Here is a 17,932-nt window from a genome sequence, read left to right on the forward strand (position 1 = left end):
GAATATTGTTGCCACAATAAAAAGTTTATTTTAAAACATGTCTTTAAAATATTTCAAAATCACAGCAACACATACAATAAACTCTTTCATGTCCAGCAGCCCCGGGACTGGGAGGTTGCTGGATATTCAAATATTCTAGATAATAGAGAGGTATACCTGGAAGTGTATAACACAAAACAAAAATCAAGATTAGATATTATGAAACAAACAAAAATGTATGTAGACTATTTTATTTACCAACCACAGTAGTACTGTACACTGCAAATGTATACTGTATTTTAAGTATTTTTCTTGTATTTACTTTCACTATACTGTACTCAGGGAAAAGGTAACTAAAATTTAATTATGGTTAAAATGCTGGGTATCGGAGAGTTCCAGATGATAATAGAGAGGTATACCTGGTAGTGCATGCCAGTTATGAAAGAGTTCACTGTATTTGATACAACTCTTAATCTTGCGGAATTCAAAATAGCTTTTATTAAAACTACCCTGAGGTACCTTTGATATGTTTACATCGGGTTTTGGAGCCCGCCTCCCATTCCAGGCTGATAGACTTGGGCTAGACTAGGGCTTATGCTTGTGTGCTAAAAAGAGTTGCATAAATGGTGGTTGGAAGCTGTGGATTGAGCTGGAGCTCACTCTGAAGCTGAGCTGAGCTTGAGCTCAAATGGCCAAGAGCTGCCTACAAAGCTATACCTAGAGCACTAGCATAAGCCTGCTAGCCCAGGTCTATCAACCTGAGCTGGGATACTCACTTTCACTGACTATGTAGGCATAAAGCCTAAGTGCTTTTGGAGGTGGTTTTAACAATGGTTTTTCAAGGAGGTTTAATCTAAAAGACTAAAGCACTTTTGAAAATAGTATAAGTTTTGGTTCAGATGTCAGAGCTCTTTTTCTGACATTCACTGTACATTCTCAACTGCATCTCATTATTCCTACTTAGATCTATTTATCACATCCTACAATGCAAATGCATACAAAATACTGCATAACGCGAAAATTAAGGTTGCAAAGTCAAGCACTCAAAAATTAGGAACTGCCAGGATCAAGGTTGCCCTTGCTATTATATTTAATGAGTTTATTTGAAAGAGGAAAAAAATGGTTAAGTCAAGATTTCCAAATGAACTCCATTAGGAGATCTCATCCATTATGGTGATCTTTTATTGCATGGTCACGTACAGTATTTTCAGAGGCCCCTGTCTCAGCCATTGTTTATGAGGTTATTGGGAAAGAACATCTGCTGGAACTTGCCTGGCTCAATTACACCTTCCAACTTTATGAAGTCCCAGTAGATAAAGGACTGGGAGGCAGGAAGAATAATGCAGAGGTTGCATTTCATCCTACAGTGTCCTTCAAACCTGTATCCGCAGGTACAGTCTAACCTCTGTTTAAAAAAGAGGACAGGTCATCTGATCTTTAATTTGTTGTCATTTGTACCAAAGGCTGCATCTACACTACAGTCCCCTTTCACAGAATGATAGAATCATAGAACAATAGAGCTGGAAGAGACCTAAAAAAGCCATCGAGTCCAGCCCCCTGCTCTAAGCAGGACCAAACCCATCAGATCAGCCCTGACAGGGCTTTGTCGAGGCGAGACTTAAGCACGTGCAGGGATGGAGACTCCACTACTTCCCTGGGTAGACCATTCCAATGCTTCACCACTCTCCTAGTGAAAAAGTTTTTCCTAATGTTCAGGCTGGACCTTTCCAACCACAACTTGAGACCATTGTTCCGTGTTCTGCCATCCGTGACCACTGTGAGCAACCTCTCTCCAGCCTTTTTGCAGCCTCCCTTCAGTAAGTTGGAGGCTGTTATCAAGTTCCCCCTCACTCTTCTCTTCTTCAGACTAAACAGTCCCAATTCCCTCAACCTCTCTTCATAAGTCATATGCTCCAGCCCCCTAATTATTTTGGTCGCCCTCTGCTGGACCCTCTCCAGTGTATCCACATCCTTCCTATAATTGGGGGCCCAGAAATGGACACAGTACTCCAGATGCGGCCTCACCAAAGCCAAATAAAGAGGAATAATCACTTCTCTGGATCTACTGGCAACGCTCCTCTTGATGCAACCTAATATGCCATTAGCTTTCTTGGCTACAACGGCACACTGTTGACTCATGTCCAGCTTCTCATCCACTACAACTCACAGACCCTTTTCTGCAAAACTACTACCGAGCCAGTTGGACCCCAGCCTGTAACAATGCTTGGGATTCTTCTGGCCCAAGTGCAGGACTCAGCATTTGCCCTTATTGAATGTCATCAGATTTCTTGCAGCCCAGTCTTCCAATTTGTCTAAGTCAGTCTGGACCCTGTCCCCACCCTCCAGCGTATCTACCTCTCCTCCAAGCTTAGTGTCATCCACAGACTTGCTGAGGGTGCAATCCAATCCCTCATCCAGGTTATTGATAAATACATTGAACAGAACAGGACCCAGAACCGAACCTTGAGGCACTCCACTAGAAACCGACCGCCATCCCGACATCGAGCCGTTGATCACTACCCTCTGAGCCCGACCTTCTAGCCAGCTTTCTATCCATCTTACTGTCCATTTATCCAATCCACATTCCTTTAACTTGCCAGCAAGAATATTGTGGGAGACCGTATCAAAAGCTTTGCTAAAGTCCAGATAAATTACATCCATTGATTTTCCCCTATCCACAGAGCCAGTTATCGTAGAAACTAGTCAGATTGGTCAGGAATGACTTGCCCTTCATTAATCCATGCTGACTATTCCTGATCACTCTCCCCTCCTCCAAGAGCCTCAAAATGACTTCTTTGAGGAGCCCCTCCATGATTTTTCCAGGGACTGATGTAAGACTGACTGGCCTATAGTTCCCTGGATCATCTTTCTTCCCTTTTTTAAAGATGGGCACTACATTTGCCTTTTTCCAATCATCCGGGATCTCTCCCGATCTCCATGACTTTTCAAAGATAACGGCCAAGGGCTCGTCAACAACATACGCCAACTCCCTCAGAACCCTAGGATGAATTAGGTCCGGGCCCATCGATTTATGTACATTTAGCCTTTCAAAAGGGGAATACAAATGAGGCAAATCAAAAATGCAAATGAAGTGCTGATTATAAATCTCATGCTTCATTTGCATCATCTCGCATGAGCTCATTTCCACAGAAACTTCATTCAAAACAAAAACAGTGGTGTAGATGGGGTTCTTTTGAACAAACACCCCGTTTTCGAAAGAACCTTCTTCCTGAAAAAAATTAGGAATAAGTGTGCTTTTGAAAAGAGGGGAGGTGGGACTTAGAAAGAACCCCACCTACACTTCTGTATTTCTTTTGAAAGCAGTCTCTTTCAGAAGCAAGATTGCACGAGATGATGCAAATGAAGTATGAGATTTGTAAATCAGCGCTTCATTTGCATTTTTGATTTGCTTCATTTGTATTCCCCTTTTGAAAGGGGACTGTAGTGTAGGTGCAGCCAAAGTGTCATGACAGTTATGCTTCTAGTAAAAATCATAATAAAAATCTTTCCTGGGCCATTCTGTAAATTATTATTTCGCTTATTTTGTTTTAATTGCACCCACATCTGGTGTTCATACCACATTTTTGAGTCAGTTTGGAGAGTTAATTATATAAGGAAACATGTACCATAGTTCAGCTATGGAAAGGCAGGGGCTATAAGTTGCTGAAATCCACATTAATACTGACAATAATAAAACAGTAAATAAGATTATTGCCATTCCCTCCAGCAACATGACATTATTTTGTTTTCAATCTTTTTTTTTAATTATTTTTTACAAGTGTCTAGACTTCAACTAAGACAGACTGGCATGTGTTTGATGTCGATGTGGCAGCAGATCATTTTTTCCTGGTCTTAAGCCAGTAAGTCTTGATGATTCTGTGACCCTAATAATGTTTTGTATTGTTTTGTTTTGTTTTGTTTTGTTTTTCTTACAGGGAAATGTGAATGTGGTCAGTGCACTTGTTTCCCTCCGGGAGATAACAGAGTTCATGGTAAAACTTGTGAATGTGATGATCGGCAGTGTGAAGATATGGATGGCAGTATCTGTGGGGGTATGTGTTCATTCAATAAGCAATAATTCAGTGCACATTTATGGATTTCCCTATTCTCCCTGATTTTGTTACATAAGAGCATTAAAAGAACCTAACCACAGTAATAATTGGGTTTTTTTGAAACACAGATGTACTACAACCATAATCCCACAAGCCTACAAACTGAGTATTTTAATTAATATTTCAAAATGTCTTTCTCACAACAGTGGGGGAGATTACATATGACCAGGAACATTTTAGACTGTGCTGAAATTTTTAGATAGCTACCCAGATTTTTCAGAAATTTATACAGATAGATAAAGTAAAACTAGGGACTAAATCATCTTAATTTCATTTTGTGCCTTTTTTATTAAAAATTATCAATGGTGTCCTTTTTGTTTTAAACTTAGCAAAGTTTAGCCATGTGTTAAGTGGCTTTAACACTGATATTCAATGGAAGTCGTGTTTACAGGTTGAACCTCTCTAGTCCAGCACCTTCAGGACCTGACTGATGCAGAATGAAACAATTTGCTGAGCCACAGGAGGTCAATATTGTCTAGCAGTATTACCAATACTCACACTGTTTATCTGGCTCTTAGAAAACATGTAGGGATAAATTAGTGCTAAATAACAGCACTTTATGGGACCACAGGAAACTTGGCCACAACCATGATAAGTGGACGTCTGTCTGACTAAAGTAATGCCGGACCACACACATTGCCAGACAAGAGAGCGCCAGATTAGAGAGGGTCAAGCTGTAGCACATTTCTTAAAAACCTTCTAGGACGTCAACAGCAATCCCACTATGTTCTATGCCCCAGCTGCTCTCGCAAACCAAAGCTGGTTAGACTGGGTTGATATTTGGGTCAGGGACCTGAAGCAATGGTGATTCAGGAGGCAGTCTCCTTTCCCAGTTAATATTGCCCTGATGTCTAAGCACAGTATTAAGAGACATTTTGCCAATGAAGGCATCATTGACTTGGAGATGAAAAACAGTGTCTCTGAAGATCCAATAGCTTTCTTTGTGAGATTGGAAGTGGTAAATTCATCTGGCATCTGGAACATTCTTCCATGTCACATTCAGTGCCCACTTCTCGTCCCCTGCAGAAGCTCAACTTGCTACAGCTGCCCCTAAATAGTTACATAGTGTGTAGCGTTGTGCAGTATTAGCAGTTCCCATATATGCCCACCAGAGTGGTGTATTTGTAAGGGACCTTTGGACTTATTGGGAAGAATGGTATCACATCGTTATCAATCCAGAATGCTCAAATTATCAGAAAAAGCAAGAAATAAACATTTGTGTCCATTTAATAGGAAAGACTCTAAGCATGCTGAAGATTTTATACTTTATCACAGCCATAAATACTTTCTTTATTCTAACCTCAGCTATATGTAAACTCTGCTGTTCATTAATTTTTGAGTAATGCAGACTAGTATTATGCAGTCCCTCAAATAAGTTTTAGAGAGGCACAATGTTTTAAAAGCAATTTTGATAGTTACATAAAGGTTCCAATTTTATTTCAGTGACTTTTCTGAAATAACTCCATGATTTTAGTACTGATTAGTATGACCCCAGAAATAGCTTTCTTCTTTTCGTGAATAAAAATATGTATACAAAAATGTATGGGAGGAAGAGGGAAGAAAAAATATCCATATGGAAGGTGCTGATTTATCATCCGGAACTCTCAAATAAGCAGCATTTTAACTATAAATAAATGTTAGTTACATTTTCCATAAGTACAGCATAGTGCAAGTAAATACAAATAAATACAGCAAATACAGTATAAGTTTACAGTTACAATACTACTGTTGTTGGTAAATAAAGTACTCTTGTAAGGGAGTAAGAGGAAGGCTGGGCAAGTCAGGGGTTAAACAGAGCCTCTTTGCCCAATTAGCCCCATCCTGGTTCACCTGCAGCTGGTGTCAGGCTTGGAGGGGGTATAAAAGAGGAAAAACCAGTCCAGTTCAGGGCTGACCAACCCAGAGGCAGGAACTGGCTCTGGTGCATGCAGGGCTGGAGTCAGAGCTGCCACCATGCTGGCCATCTGAGAAAGGAGCCTCTGAACCCTTCCCCAGTGAGGCAGTGGGAGGAACCCCAGAGAAACAACCCCCTGAAGAGGGGAAGCTAGATTCTTGGGGCCATGCCCCAAACTAAGACCACAGCCCTTATGGGAGGGCTGCAGACCTATACCCCAGGCCTCTAGGCTCCGCAAAGGGCCTAGTCACTAGATACCCTGCCATCAGGGGGAACCACTTACATGTGGTGGAGATTGTGGGCATAGACCCCTGGCCCTGCTGAAGGACCATCCTACTGTGACAGCTATAGACCCAGCGAGTGCGAACCCCTGAAGCGCAATGGAGCCCTTGCTGAAGTGGGTGGTGGAACAACATGCCAGCCAGCACCAGCAGCAGCTGCAAGAATGGCAGCAGCTGCTCCAACAGATGGCCCAGCAGCAACAACAGCTAATTGGGGAATTAGCAACCCACCAGCAACAGCTGATGCAGCAGGTGACTTCCCTGCTACGACCCAAAGACCCGGAGGAGCCACCAGCACCAATCAAGCTCATAAAGATGGACCCAGGAGATGATCCAGAGGCATTCCTGGAGACGTTTGAGCTGGTGGTCACCATAGCCCAGTGGGCCCGAGGGGAGTGGGCTGCCATCTTGGCACTCTACTTGTCAGGGGTTGCTCAGACTGTGTGCTGGGCTCTGGACACTGTGGCCGCTCAGGACTATGCCCAGGTCAAGGCTGTGATCCTGGATGCCCTGGACATCTCAGAAGAGACTTTCTGCCAACCCTTCCGGGGGAAGCATACCACCCCCCCACCCCCCAGAGCCTCACCCCGCCTCATCACCCAGAAGCTGTGGGATGTCTGCTGGAGGTGCCTGAAGCCCGAAACAAAGGCTGGGGTCCAGGCAGCCAAACACATCCTGGTTGAACAGTTCACCCAGATTCTGCACTCTGAGGGAAGGGAGTGGGTGATGCCGAACCACCTGGAAAACATAACTACAGCCATCCAGTTGATGGAGAACAATCTAGTGGCCAAGTCCCCTGGGGTGACTCCCTGTCTAGATCCCAGGGCAGCCAGGGGCACCCCAGCTTAAGTGGCTAAGGTGAGCTGGGGGTCACATGGCCGGGGAGGGGAGACCACGGTACCTGCCGCCCCTCCTTCAGCCCCAAAAGACTTGGGGCTTCCGGTCTAACCCTGGGCTCCCACCCCTGAGCCTCGGACTAGCCTACCAACTCCTCTGTTGGGAAACCAGCTGCACCTCAGACAAGGCACCAGAGCCCCCACTTGTGCCCCAGCCTGGAGAACCTGCTCCACACCCATACCCACCAGGCATCTCAAGGAGACCCTCCCAAAGTCCACCCCAGCACAGGACACCTGCTTTACATGTGGGGGCTTTGGGCACTGGTCCCGTGACTGCCCATACATGGAATGCAACTTTGGAAAGCTCTGGACCCCACAGACATGGGCGCACCCCCAGGACCCCGCCAAGTTGACCATCCCCATGTGCATCAATGGGACAGAGGCAATTGGGCTGATTGACTCAAGATATACCCAGACCCTGGTTTGGCAAATGCTCATGCCTGACCCAGGGTCCCCTCAGTGCACCCTCAGGCTTCAGTGCGTCCATGAGACATGAAGGCCTACCCCCGCATTGGGATAACCCTATGAATGGGAAAGAGTGAGGAACCATTGATGGTCGGCCTGGCCCCAACCCTAGCCCATCCAGTGATACTGTGTAGAGACTGGAGATATTTTGGAGAACTGCTAGCAGGACTTGGGAAGCTGTCAGCTGGGGAAAGGCAACCCCAGCCATTGAGAACTGCACAGGAGGAAACCACAGCTCTTGCTGGGGTAGGGAAAGTGGCAGCTCCAGGGGAAGAGACTTCCCAAGGGCCAGCACTGGCCCAGATGGACCCACGCCCCAGTCAACCTGAGATAGAGCTGTCCCCCAACGCCTGAATCTGCCATCCTAATGCGCCCCTCAGACTTTGTGGGGGAGCAGGAGGTGGATGAGACGCTGAGCCGAGCATATGCTCAAGTAGTGGTAGTGAATGGGGAGACTGCTGGACCCCATCAGGTGAGACAGCTCCCCCATTTTGAAATCCACGGAGACTGACTATACCATGTAGAAAAGGACCCTCAGACAGAAGAGTGCACCATCAGCTCCTAGTTCCCCAGCCGTACTGGAGGGAGGTCATGCAGCTTGCCCATGCCATCCCCTTGGCCGGATACCTAGGAAGAGACAAGATCCTGGCCAGTATCCTGGCCCACTTCTTTTGGCCTGGGGTCCACAGGCAGGTTGCAGACTTCTGTGCCTCTTGCCCAGAGTGCCAGCTCACAGCATCCTGGTCCATTGAGAAAGCCCCGCTATTTCCCGTCCTGCTCATGAGCATACCCTTTGAGCAGATTGGCATCAATATAGTTGGCCCCCTGGAGAAGAGCACAGTGGGGTACTGGTTCACCCTTGTTGTCGTTGACTGTGAAACCTGGTACCCGGAAGCTATGTCGCTATGCTCCATGAGTGCCAAGAGGGTGGCAAGCAAGCTCATTAATATCTTCACTTGGGTTGGGGTCCCTCAGAAGATCCTAATGGATCAGGGAACAAACTTTATGTCCCACACGGTGCAACAACTCTGCTGGTTGTTAAAAATCAAGGCACACCATATGTCCCTCTACCACTCCCAAACCGATGGACTAGTAGAGCGCGTCAATCAGAGTTTGAAGGCAATGCTCCTCAAGTTTGTGCTAACAGATGTACACCACTGGGAGCAGCTGCTCCCGGCCCTCATGTTCTCAGTCCAGGAAGTGCCCCAGGCCTCCACAGGATTTTCACCTTTTGAACTCCTGTATGGGAAGCTGCTACGGGGGATTTTGGACTTAATGGCTACGTCTACACGTGAAGCCTACATCGAAGTAGCCTATTTCGATGTTGCGACATCGAAATAGCCTATTTCGATGAATAGCGTCTACACGTCCTCCAGGGCCGGCAACGTCGATGTTCAACTTCGACGTTGCTCAGCCCAACATCGAAATAGGCGCAGCGAGGGAACGTCTACACGGCCAAGTAGCACACATCGAAATAGGGATGCCAGGCACAGCTGCAGACAGGGTCAACGGGTGGACTAGCGCTTCCGGGGCAACAGCTAGCCGCTCCCTTAAAGGGCCCCTCCCACACACACTCAGCCTGCACAGCACGCGGTCTGAGGAGCCATAGGCACACAGACCCCGGGCGCCGCAGTTATGGACCCCCAGCAGCAGCAGCAGCAGCAGCAGCAGCAGCAGCTAGAGGTCCACCCAGCCCTCCCGGCAGGAGCAGGGCTTGCCCTGACCCATGCCATGTGGGAGGCAGCTGAGCACCTCCTTGCCCCAGGGGAGGAGATGCCCCCAGGGCAGCAGGGCTCAACCCCTACCCCTGCAGCACCCCGCTCCACCCCCCGCCTCACACGCCGGCGGCTGTGGAGCTACCCCACCAGCACCGACTGGTGGGAGCGGCTGGTGCTTGGGGAGTGGGACGATGACCACTGGCTCAGGAACTTCATGATGAGCCGGCAGACATTCCTGGAGCTGTGCCAGTGGCTCACCCCCGCACTCAGGCACCAGGACACCGCCATGCGGCGTGCCCTCACGGTGCAGAAATGGGTCGGCATCGCTGTCTGGAAGCTGGCCACTCCGGATGGCTACCGATCCGTGGGGCAGCAGTTTGGTGTCGGAAAGGCCACCGTCGGGGCTGTCTTCATGGAGGTAAGAGAACCCACAGGGGGAGGCCAGGGCAGGGCAGGGGGGCCAGAGCAGGGCAGGGGGGCCAGAGCAGGGCAGGGCGGGGCAGGGCCAGAGCAGGGCAGGGGGGCCAGAGCAGGGCAGGCCAGGGCAGGGCAGGGGGGCCAGAGCAGGGGGGCCACAGCAGGGCAGGCCAGGGGAGGGCAGGGGGGCCAGAGCAGGGGGGCCAGAGCAGGGCAGGCCAGGGCAGGGCAGGGCCACGCACACCCTGCTCACCCCTCACTGGGGCTGTCCCATGTGCTTTCTCTGCAGGTTGTGCGTGCCATCAACGCCATGCTCCTGCACAGGCTCGTGAGGCTGGGGGACCCAGATGCCACCGTCACCGCCTTTGCCACCCTGGGCTTCCCCAACTGCTTCGGGGCTCTGGATGGGACTCACATCCCCATCCGCGCCCCGCATCACAGTGGCGGACGATACCTCAATCGCAAGGGCTACCATTCTGTCGTCCTGCAGGCCTTGGTGGACAGCCGGGGACATTTCCAGGACATTTACGTGGGCTGGCCTGGCAGCACCCACGACGCCCGGGTTTTCCGGAACTCGGGCCTGTGCCGCCGGCTGGAGGCGGGGACCTACATCCCCCAGCGGGAGATCTCTCTGGGGGACACCACCATGCCCTTCTGCGTCATCGCAGATGCGGCCTACCCCCTCCGGCCGTGGCTCATGCACCCCTACACGGGCCATCTCTCCGCTAGCCAGGAGCGCTTCAACGAGCGCCTGAACCGTGCGCGCCAGGTGGTGGAGCGCTCATTTGGCCGCCTGAAGGGATGCTGGAGATGTCTCCTGACCCACCTGGATGCGGGCCCCAACAACATCCCCCAGATTGTGGGTGCCTGCTGCGCCCTGCACAACCTCGTGGAGAGCAAGGGGGAGACCTTTCTGCAGGGCTGGGCTGCGGAGGCTGGCAGGGCACACGTCCAGCCACCTGCTGCCCCCAGTCGGCAGGTGGACCCCGAGGGGACCCCGGTCTGGGAGGCCCTGCGGGCCCACTTCGACCAACAGGCCGCGGGGTGAACTATGCCCAGGCCCCCTACTGCCCGCCCCTTCCTCCCCCACACTCCTGCCCCAACGCCCACACCATGGAGCACCCCACCGCCCCCCCACTCCCACTTGTCCTGGACAAATGACAGCACGAACTTGTGGCTGAACGTAAATTTTTTTTTTTCTGGCCGAACCTTTTTTTTTGGGTGTAAATAAATATGTGAACCATAAACAGAAAACTAGGTACAAACGTTCAACCAAAGCAATATGTACAAAAATAAAACAATCCAAAGAAACAACTGTGTGCCATACATAATAAAAAGAAAACCAGGGAGGAGAAAGGGGAGAACTATTTACATGGGGGGGACGGGGCAAACTGGGGGACCAACAAAACAGGGTCCAACTATATACAAGGCGGGGGCCACGTCCCGGGCCCCTCGCCCCTATAGCCCGGCACTGCGCGTGCCCGGCCGGGAGCCCCGCCGCGCTCGCAGCCTGGTCCGCGGCTGGGTGGGAGCGGGCTGGACCAGAAGGTATGGGGGCCGGCGAGTCTCAGGTGGCTCCAGGGGTCCCTCGGCGCTCTGGCCCTCGCGGGTGGGTGGGGCGACGGCGGATGGGCCGGCGACGGGCGGAGCATCTGGTGGTGGGGCTGCAGGAGCGGGCAGGGCGGGCGATGGGTCGGCTGGCGCGGCATGGGGGGCCAGGTAGTCCACCAGGCGGTTAAATGTGTGCATATAGGCCCCCCATGCCTCCTGGCGCCAGGCCAGCGCCCGCTCCTGCAGCTGGAGGTGCTGCTCCGAGACCTCCAGCTGCTGGCGGAGGATGGCCAGCAGCTGGGGGTCCGTCGCCGTCGGCAGTAGTAGGCGCGGGGTCCGCTGTATAGCCCTCCGCGGGGCCGGTCGTTCCTCGGCCGAGGGGCTGCCCTGGAGCGATGGTCCCGGAGGGCTCTCCGGGACAACTGAGGCCGCGCCGGCGCTCTCTTCCGGTCCTTCTGATGGTGCAGGTGCAGGTGCAGGACACAGGAGAGGAGTGGGGAAAGAAGAATAGAGACAGGCGTTAGTGTGGGCCCCGAGCCGTGGCCTTTGTCCCCCCCGCCCTGTGCTGCAGGTTCCCCATCCCCGTCCCCGGGAGATGCTGCTGTGATGGATGGGGTTCAGGGGTCCCCCTGCCCTGCACCCCGTCCCCTGGTGGGAGCGACTCTCACTTCACCCCGCAGGGTCTGAGAGCAGGAGAGGTTTCTTAGGCCACAGATGGCCACTTTCTGCCAGGAGTGACAGCACCAGCTGTCGGAAGAGACAGTCCTTCCAACCCGTCGTGGGGAGAAGACCCCAAGGGGGGCCCCTCTGGGATGCAGCTTTCCCCCTCCTCAGGCTGGCTGCCTACCAGCTCTCCCTTCCCCTAGCCTCTACCTGTGGCCCCCGCCCTCGCCCCCCAATTCCAAGCCAGCTCGGCTCCTCCCTCCTGTTTGTTCAGGGCAGAGGTGTCACCTGCCAGCTGTAGCGCCAGGATCCTCCTTTGGCCCTGGGAGCTCTTCAGCTCTTGTGGCTCATATGTAGCCTGAGTCTCCCTTTGGCACTCCCCCGACTCCATCACATGCTGCTGCTGCGGGGTGTCCCACCCACTCCGCCCGGGGGCCCCTCGAGGTTCCGCTCTCCCCTGGCCCGGGGATGGGGCATGGCACTGTCATGCGGGGTGGGGGGGGGCAGGGGCTGATGGCTGCAGTGCTGTGAGGGCCATGGCCCTGGTGTCCTTGGGGCCATGGCCATGTGAGCATGTGGGGGGCCCTGGACACATCTCTGTTACCCCCGCCCCTCAAGCCCAGGGGTGTCCACCAGAGAGGAGTACCTACCTGTGGGTCCGCTCCCATGGTCCGGAGATCCCCGGGGGTCGGAGGCCCTTCTGTTGCTCCAGGATGGCAGAAGGAGGATCTGCAGGCTGGATTCTGTGGAGGAGGAGCCCCCCTCCTCCACCTCCTCCTCCTCCTGCCGCGATGTCCCGGGGATGGCCTCCGGGGGGGGCCCCCGGGGTGAGGGGCTTGCCTCCGGGGTGGACTCCGGCTGCAGGGCCTGCTCGGGCTCGTCAGCCGAGGTGTCAAGGGTGGCCGGAGGGGAGGAGGTGTGCCGGGAGCCCAGGATGTCCCTGAGCTCCCTGTAAAAGGGGCAAGTGACGGGGGTGGCCCCAGATCGGCTGGCCGCATCCCGGGCCCGGGCATAACCCTGCCGCAGCTCCTTCACCTTACTCCTGACGTGATCAGGAGTGCAGGCAGGGTGACCCCGGGCAGCCAGGCCATCGGCCAGCTGAGCGAACGCATCCGCGTTCCGCCTCTTGCTCCCCATTACCTGGAGCACCTCCTCCTCGCTCCAGAGCCCCAGCAGGTCCCGCAGCTCGGCCTCTGTCCAGGAGGGGCCCCGCTGCCGCTTCCCAGCCTGGCTGGCCCTCTGGCTGGGCTGGCTGCCCTTGGGGGGGGTCCCCTGGGGGCGCTGGGGGGGCTTCCGGCTAGCCATCGCCGCTGGGTGGGTGGCTGAGGGTGCTGCAAGCTGCCTGCGTGTGCAGGCTGCAGCCTGCACGTTGCCTCAGCTTTCTGCAGAGGCAGGGAGGGGGAGGGGACCTTTAAGGGGCTGCTCCACGCGGCCACCAGTGAGCTGAGGGGCTGGAGAGAGCGTCTCTCAACCCCCCAGCTGATGGCCGCCATGGAGGACCCGCCAATTTCGACGTTGCGGGACGCGGATCGTCTACACTGTCCCTACTTCGACGTTGAACGTCGAAGTAGGGCGCTATTCCTATCCCCTCATGGGGTTAGCGACTTCGACGTCTCGCCGCCTAACGTCGAAGTTAACTTCGAAATAGCGCCCGACGTGTGTAGCCGCGACGGGCACTATTTCGAAGTTAGTGCCGCTACTTCGAAGTAGCGTGCACGTGTAGACACAGCTAATAAGGGAGATGTGGGAGGAACAGCCATCCCAAAGTAGTAATGTGGTGCAGTTTGTTATTAACTTATGAGAGAGGCTTGAAGTCCTATGTATGTTTGCCCAGGAGAACCTCCTCCAAGCACAGCAGGCCCAGGAGGCGACATATAACAAATGAGCAAGACTCTGTGAGTTTCAGCCAGGGGACTGAGTGCTACTGCTACTACCTAGTACAGACTCCAAACTCCTTGCCCACTGCCAGGGGCCTTATGAGGTCATTTTGTGAGTGGGCCCAGTGAACTATGAGGTGGACCAGGTGGGTAAGCACAAGGGGCGACAGATTTACCATGTAAATCTCCTAAAACCTTGGAGGATGCAGGGAGGGTTGCTAATCACCCTCTACCCACCAGACCCGGAACTGGGGCCCCAGGCAGAGGAGGCAGAAAACCCAGGGGAGGTCCAGATTGGGTCCAACCTGACCCCGGAATAGAGGCTCCAGGCCCAAAAGTTAGTCACCAACTTCTCCTCAGTCTTTCTGTGAAACTCAGTCAAACTCACCTGGCTGTTTATTGTATCCAGACTGAACTGGGTGTTAAGGTCTGGGAAATCCTCTCGCCTCTTCCCCAGAAGTTAATAGAGCTAGGCAAGCAAGAACTCAATCAATGCTAGTACTGGGGGTAATCGAGGATACCGTCAGTGAATGGAAAAACCCGATAGTCCTAGTCCCTGAGCTGGATGGGAGCACCCTGTTTTGTGTCGACTTCTGGAAAGTGAATTCAGTCTCTAAATTCAATGCCTACCCAATGCCCTGGATGGATGATCTGCTTGACCGGCTTGTGGGGGCAGAGTACATTACCACCCTCGACTTAACAAAGGGCTATTGGCAAAGCCCCCTCACGCCTGAGTCCACGGAGAAGACGGCTTTCTCTCTGCCTTTGGACTCTTTCAATGCCAGGCCATGCTCTTTGGGCTGCATGGTGCTCCAGCCACATTCCAGTGCCTAATGGACTGGATTCTATGGTGTATTTGGCTGACATAGTAATTTATAGCTGCATTTGGTAAACGCACTTACAACATGTGGCCACTGTATTGCGGTCCCTCAAGGAAGCAGGGCTGACAGCAAACCCCACAAAATGCTGCCTCAGAAGGGATGAGACCACCTACCTTGGCTACACCTCAGGGAAGGGCACTGTATGGTCCCTAGTGGGGAAGGTCCAAGCCCTCCAGCGGTATGCCCCTCCATCCTCAAAAAGACACTGTGCCTGTTTCTGGGGTTAGCACGGTACTATCGCTGCTTCATCCTGGGCTTCTCCATCTCTGCCTCACTCACGAGCCTCCTCAAGAGAGACAGTCCAAGCCGTATCAGTGGACCCCAGCTTGTGAGGAAACTTTCCAAGCCTTAAAGGCCCGGCTCTGCCAAGAATCAGTTCTGTACAGCCCAACTTCTCAAAGGAGTTCTTGTGACAGACGGATGCCACAGACATTGGAGTGAGACCTGTGCTCTCCCAAGTTGTCGGGGGCAGAGAACACCCAATTCTTTATATCAGCAGGAAGCTCTTTCCAAGATAGAAGGCCTACTCGGTAATAGAGAAGGAAACACTCTAGCAGTGAAATGGGCCATGGACTCACCCTGATATTACCTCCTAGGCAGAAACTTTACCTTCTTCACCAACCAAACCCCTCTTCGCTGGCTACAAGTGATGAAGGAGACAAACCCCAGGATCTTGAGGTGGTACCTCTCCCTCCAATGCTTCTCCTTCCATATCCAGCATTGTGTAGGGAAGGATCATGCAAATGCTGACTTTTTCTCCAGAGAAGGAACACAACTGGGGAAGGGGCAGACCCCTATGGGGGTCTTTAGTGGGGTGATCTGTAAGGGAGTAGGAGGAAGGCTGGGCAAGGCAGGGGTTAAACAGAGCCTGTTTGCCCAATTAGCCTCACCCCGGTTCACCTGAAGCTGGTGTCAGGCTTGGAGAGGGTATAAAAGAGGAGAAGCCAGCCCAGTTTGTGGCTGACCAGTCAAGAGGCAGGAACTGGCCTCAGAGGTGTGCAAGGATGGAGTCAGAGCTGCCACCATGTCGGCCATTGGAGGAAGAAGCCTCTGCACCCTTCCCCAGGGAGAAAGGGAGAGGAGCCCCAGAGAATCAACCCCTGCAGAGTGGAAGCTAGACTCTCAGGGCCACGCCCCAAATAAAGACCACAGCCCTTAGAGGTGGGCTACAGACCTATACCCCAGGCCTCTAGGTTCTACAAGGGGCCTAGCCACTAGGTACCTTGCTATCAGGGGGATCTGCTTACAACTCTGCTTTCATTTTTGTTTGTTTTTAGTATCTTATTTTTCTTTAGTGCTATGCATTGCTAGGTATACCTCTCTATTATCCAGAATATTTGAATGTCCAGTCCCAGAGCTGCCAGATATGATAGAGTTTACTGCATTTGACAACACTGTCGTAAAAATTTGGCAGCCAGGAAAACATAGCCTAAACAAGAGTTTATTAAATTAAGTAGCCACTCAATAAAACATGCAGCCAAAGAAATAATTTGAATATCATCTGTTGGTGAAGGAAGTGAGAAGGTGGATGCTGAGAAACCTGAAAAGGTCAGTCTTATTGAATGCAATACTTACATAAAAAAGAAAACAAAGTATCTCTTCTGATTAAAACACCCAGTCTAGTCTTCATAATCAGTGAGTGTTTTGGTGATAAATGTTAAGTAAACTGAATGCCCACAGAATTCATAGACTAACATTATCAATTCTCATCATTAGAACTGACACAACCCTCATATTACCTTTTATCCTCAACTGGATAATTGTATATCTCATGAATAATCGTATACAGAAAGAAGAATAGTAATCGGACAGAGTCACCTGATCATTCTTGTTGTGCAAGGGATTGCATTAGATCTGTACTGTTATCTGAACAAATCCTCATTTCCCTTTGGTATAAACAGTTCTGCATCATGGGAAAAACAGAGATGAATCTATTCATTCAGGCTACATCTACACTAGCCCAAAAATTACTAATGAAGCGCTGAAATACATATTCAGCGCCTCATTAGAATGCCGGCAGACATGGCACTTCGAAATTAATGCGGCTCACCGCCGCATGGTTCGTCCAGACAGGGCTCCTTTTCAAAAGGACCCCAGCAACTTCAAAATCCCCTTATTCCTATCTGCTGTTAGGGATTTCGAAGTTGCTGGGGTCTTTTCGAAAAGGAGCCCCATCTAGATGACCCGCGCGGTGGCGAACCGCATCAATTTCAAAGTGCCGTGGCTGCCCGCATTCTAATGAGGCGCTGAATATGTATATGTGTAGACACAGCCTAAGTGTGTTCTTTTGGCTTATTTCCCCCCAGAGAAAAACAGGTAAGACTATACAAGCTCATCAAATACAAACCTAATATAAATCCAAATCTTAGCTCAACTTCCTGGTTTTTATTTGAACTGGTAACTTAATCATTAATGTTTTGTCCCCAGATGACTAAGATTTACTGCTGTGGATCACTGGGAGTGTACTGAGAAATAACACAACTACATTTTCACCCTCCAATACATTGCTTTGTAATTGCAGACATTTCTCTTTCTCAGGTGTGGGTGGCTGGACCAACCCTAGGCAATAAGAAAATGTTATTTGTTGTCGAAAATAAACTTTTTTTCTAGCTTATGTTGCTCTGAATATAATTTAAGTATCTTTGAAACAATCTGAAGGCCAAAAGTGTTCTCTGAATCTTTGTCGGAACTGCCCTTAGCTGGAATTCTGTAGTGGCACTCAGTGCTCAGAGGATTGTCCTGTATGTTTATCTGAAAGCATTTGGGTAGAACGTTCCCAAGAAAATTAAGTGTAAGTATGTCTATACTTACGGTGGGGGGTGGAGGGGTCAATGCACTGCAACTGGTCTTCCAGGGATTGATTGTGCTGCATGTGTGAAGATGTGGCAAAATCAATCTCTCTGGGCTCAACCATTGACCCTGGTACTCCACACTGATGCATGGAGTAAAGGACATCGGCACAAGCCCAAACATCCCCAATCTATACCAGGAACAATGTTGATCCTGATAGGTCAATTCTAGCTATGCTAATGGCATGGCTAGAATTACATATCTGGGATCGACTTTGATCCCTAGTTTAGACCAGGTCTAAGTGCACCGTATTCTCCTTGAACCTGATTTCCTAGTCTGTGCTTGTTCTGTTTTCCACATTAGCCATTCAAGATTCTTTTTAGACTTCTCTTTGCCATCCACATTTAG

At 51.2% G+C, this 17,932-nt stretch overlaps 1 protein-coding gene across 2 annotated transcripts in view; it reads left to right on the plus strand.

Annotated features, from left to right (window-relative positions):
• ITGBL1 (integrin subunit beta like 1) overlaps window positions 1-17,932 on the plus strand; it is a 319,100-nt gene that overhangs the window by 278,327 nt on the left and 22,841 nt on the right. For both annotated transcript variants that reach the window (XM_074983153.1, XM_074983152.1), the window contains exon 8: window positions 3,915-4,031. In XM_074983153.1, coding sequence (XP_074839254.1) covers window positions 3,915-4,031 — 117 coding nt within the window. The remainder of the gene's footprint in view (window positions 1-3,914; window positions 4,032-17,932) is intronic.

Source organism: Carettochelys insculpta, chromosome 1, assembly GCF_033958435.1.
Source record: "Carettochelys insculpta isolate YL-2023 chromosome 1, ASM3395843v1, whole genome shotgun sequence".
In the NCBI taxonomy this organism is placed as follows: domain Eukaryota; kingdom Metazoa; phylum Chordata; order Testudines; family Carettochelyidae; genus Carettochelys; species Carettochelys insculpta.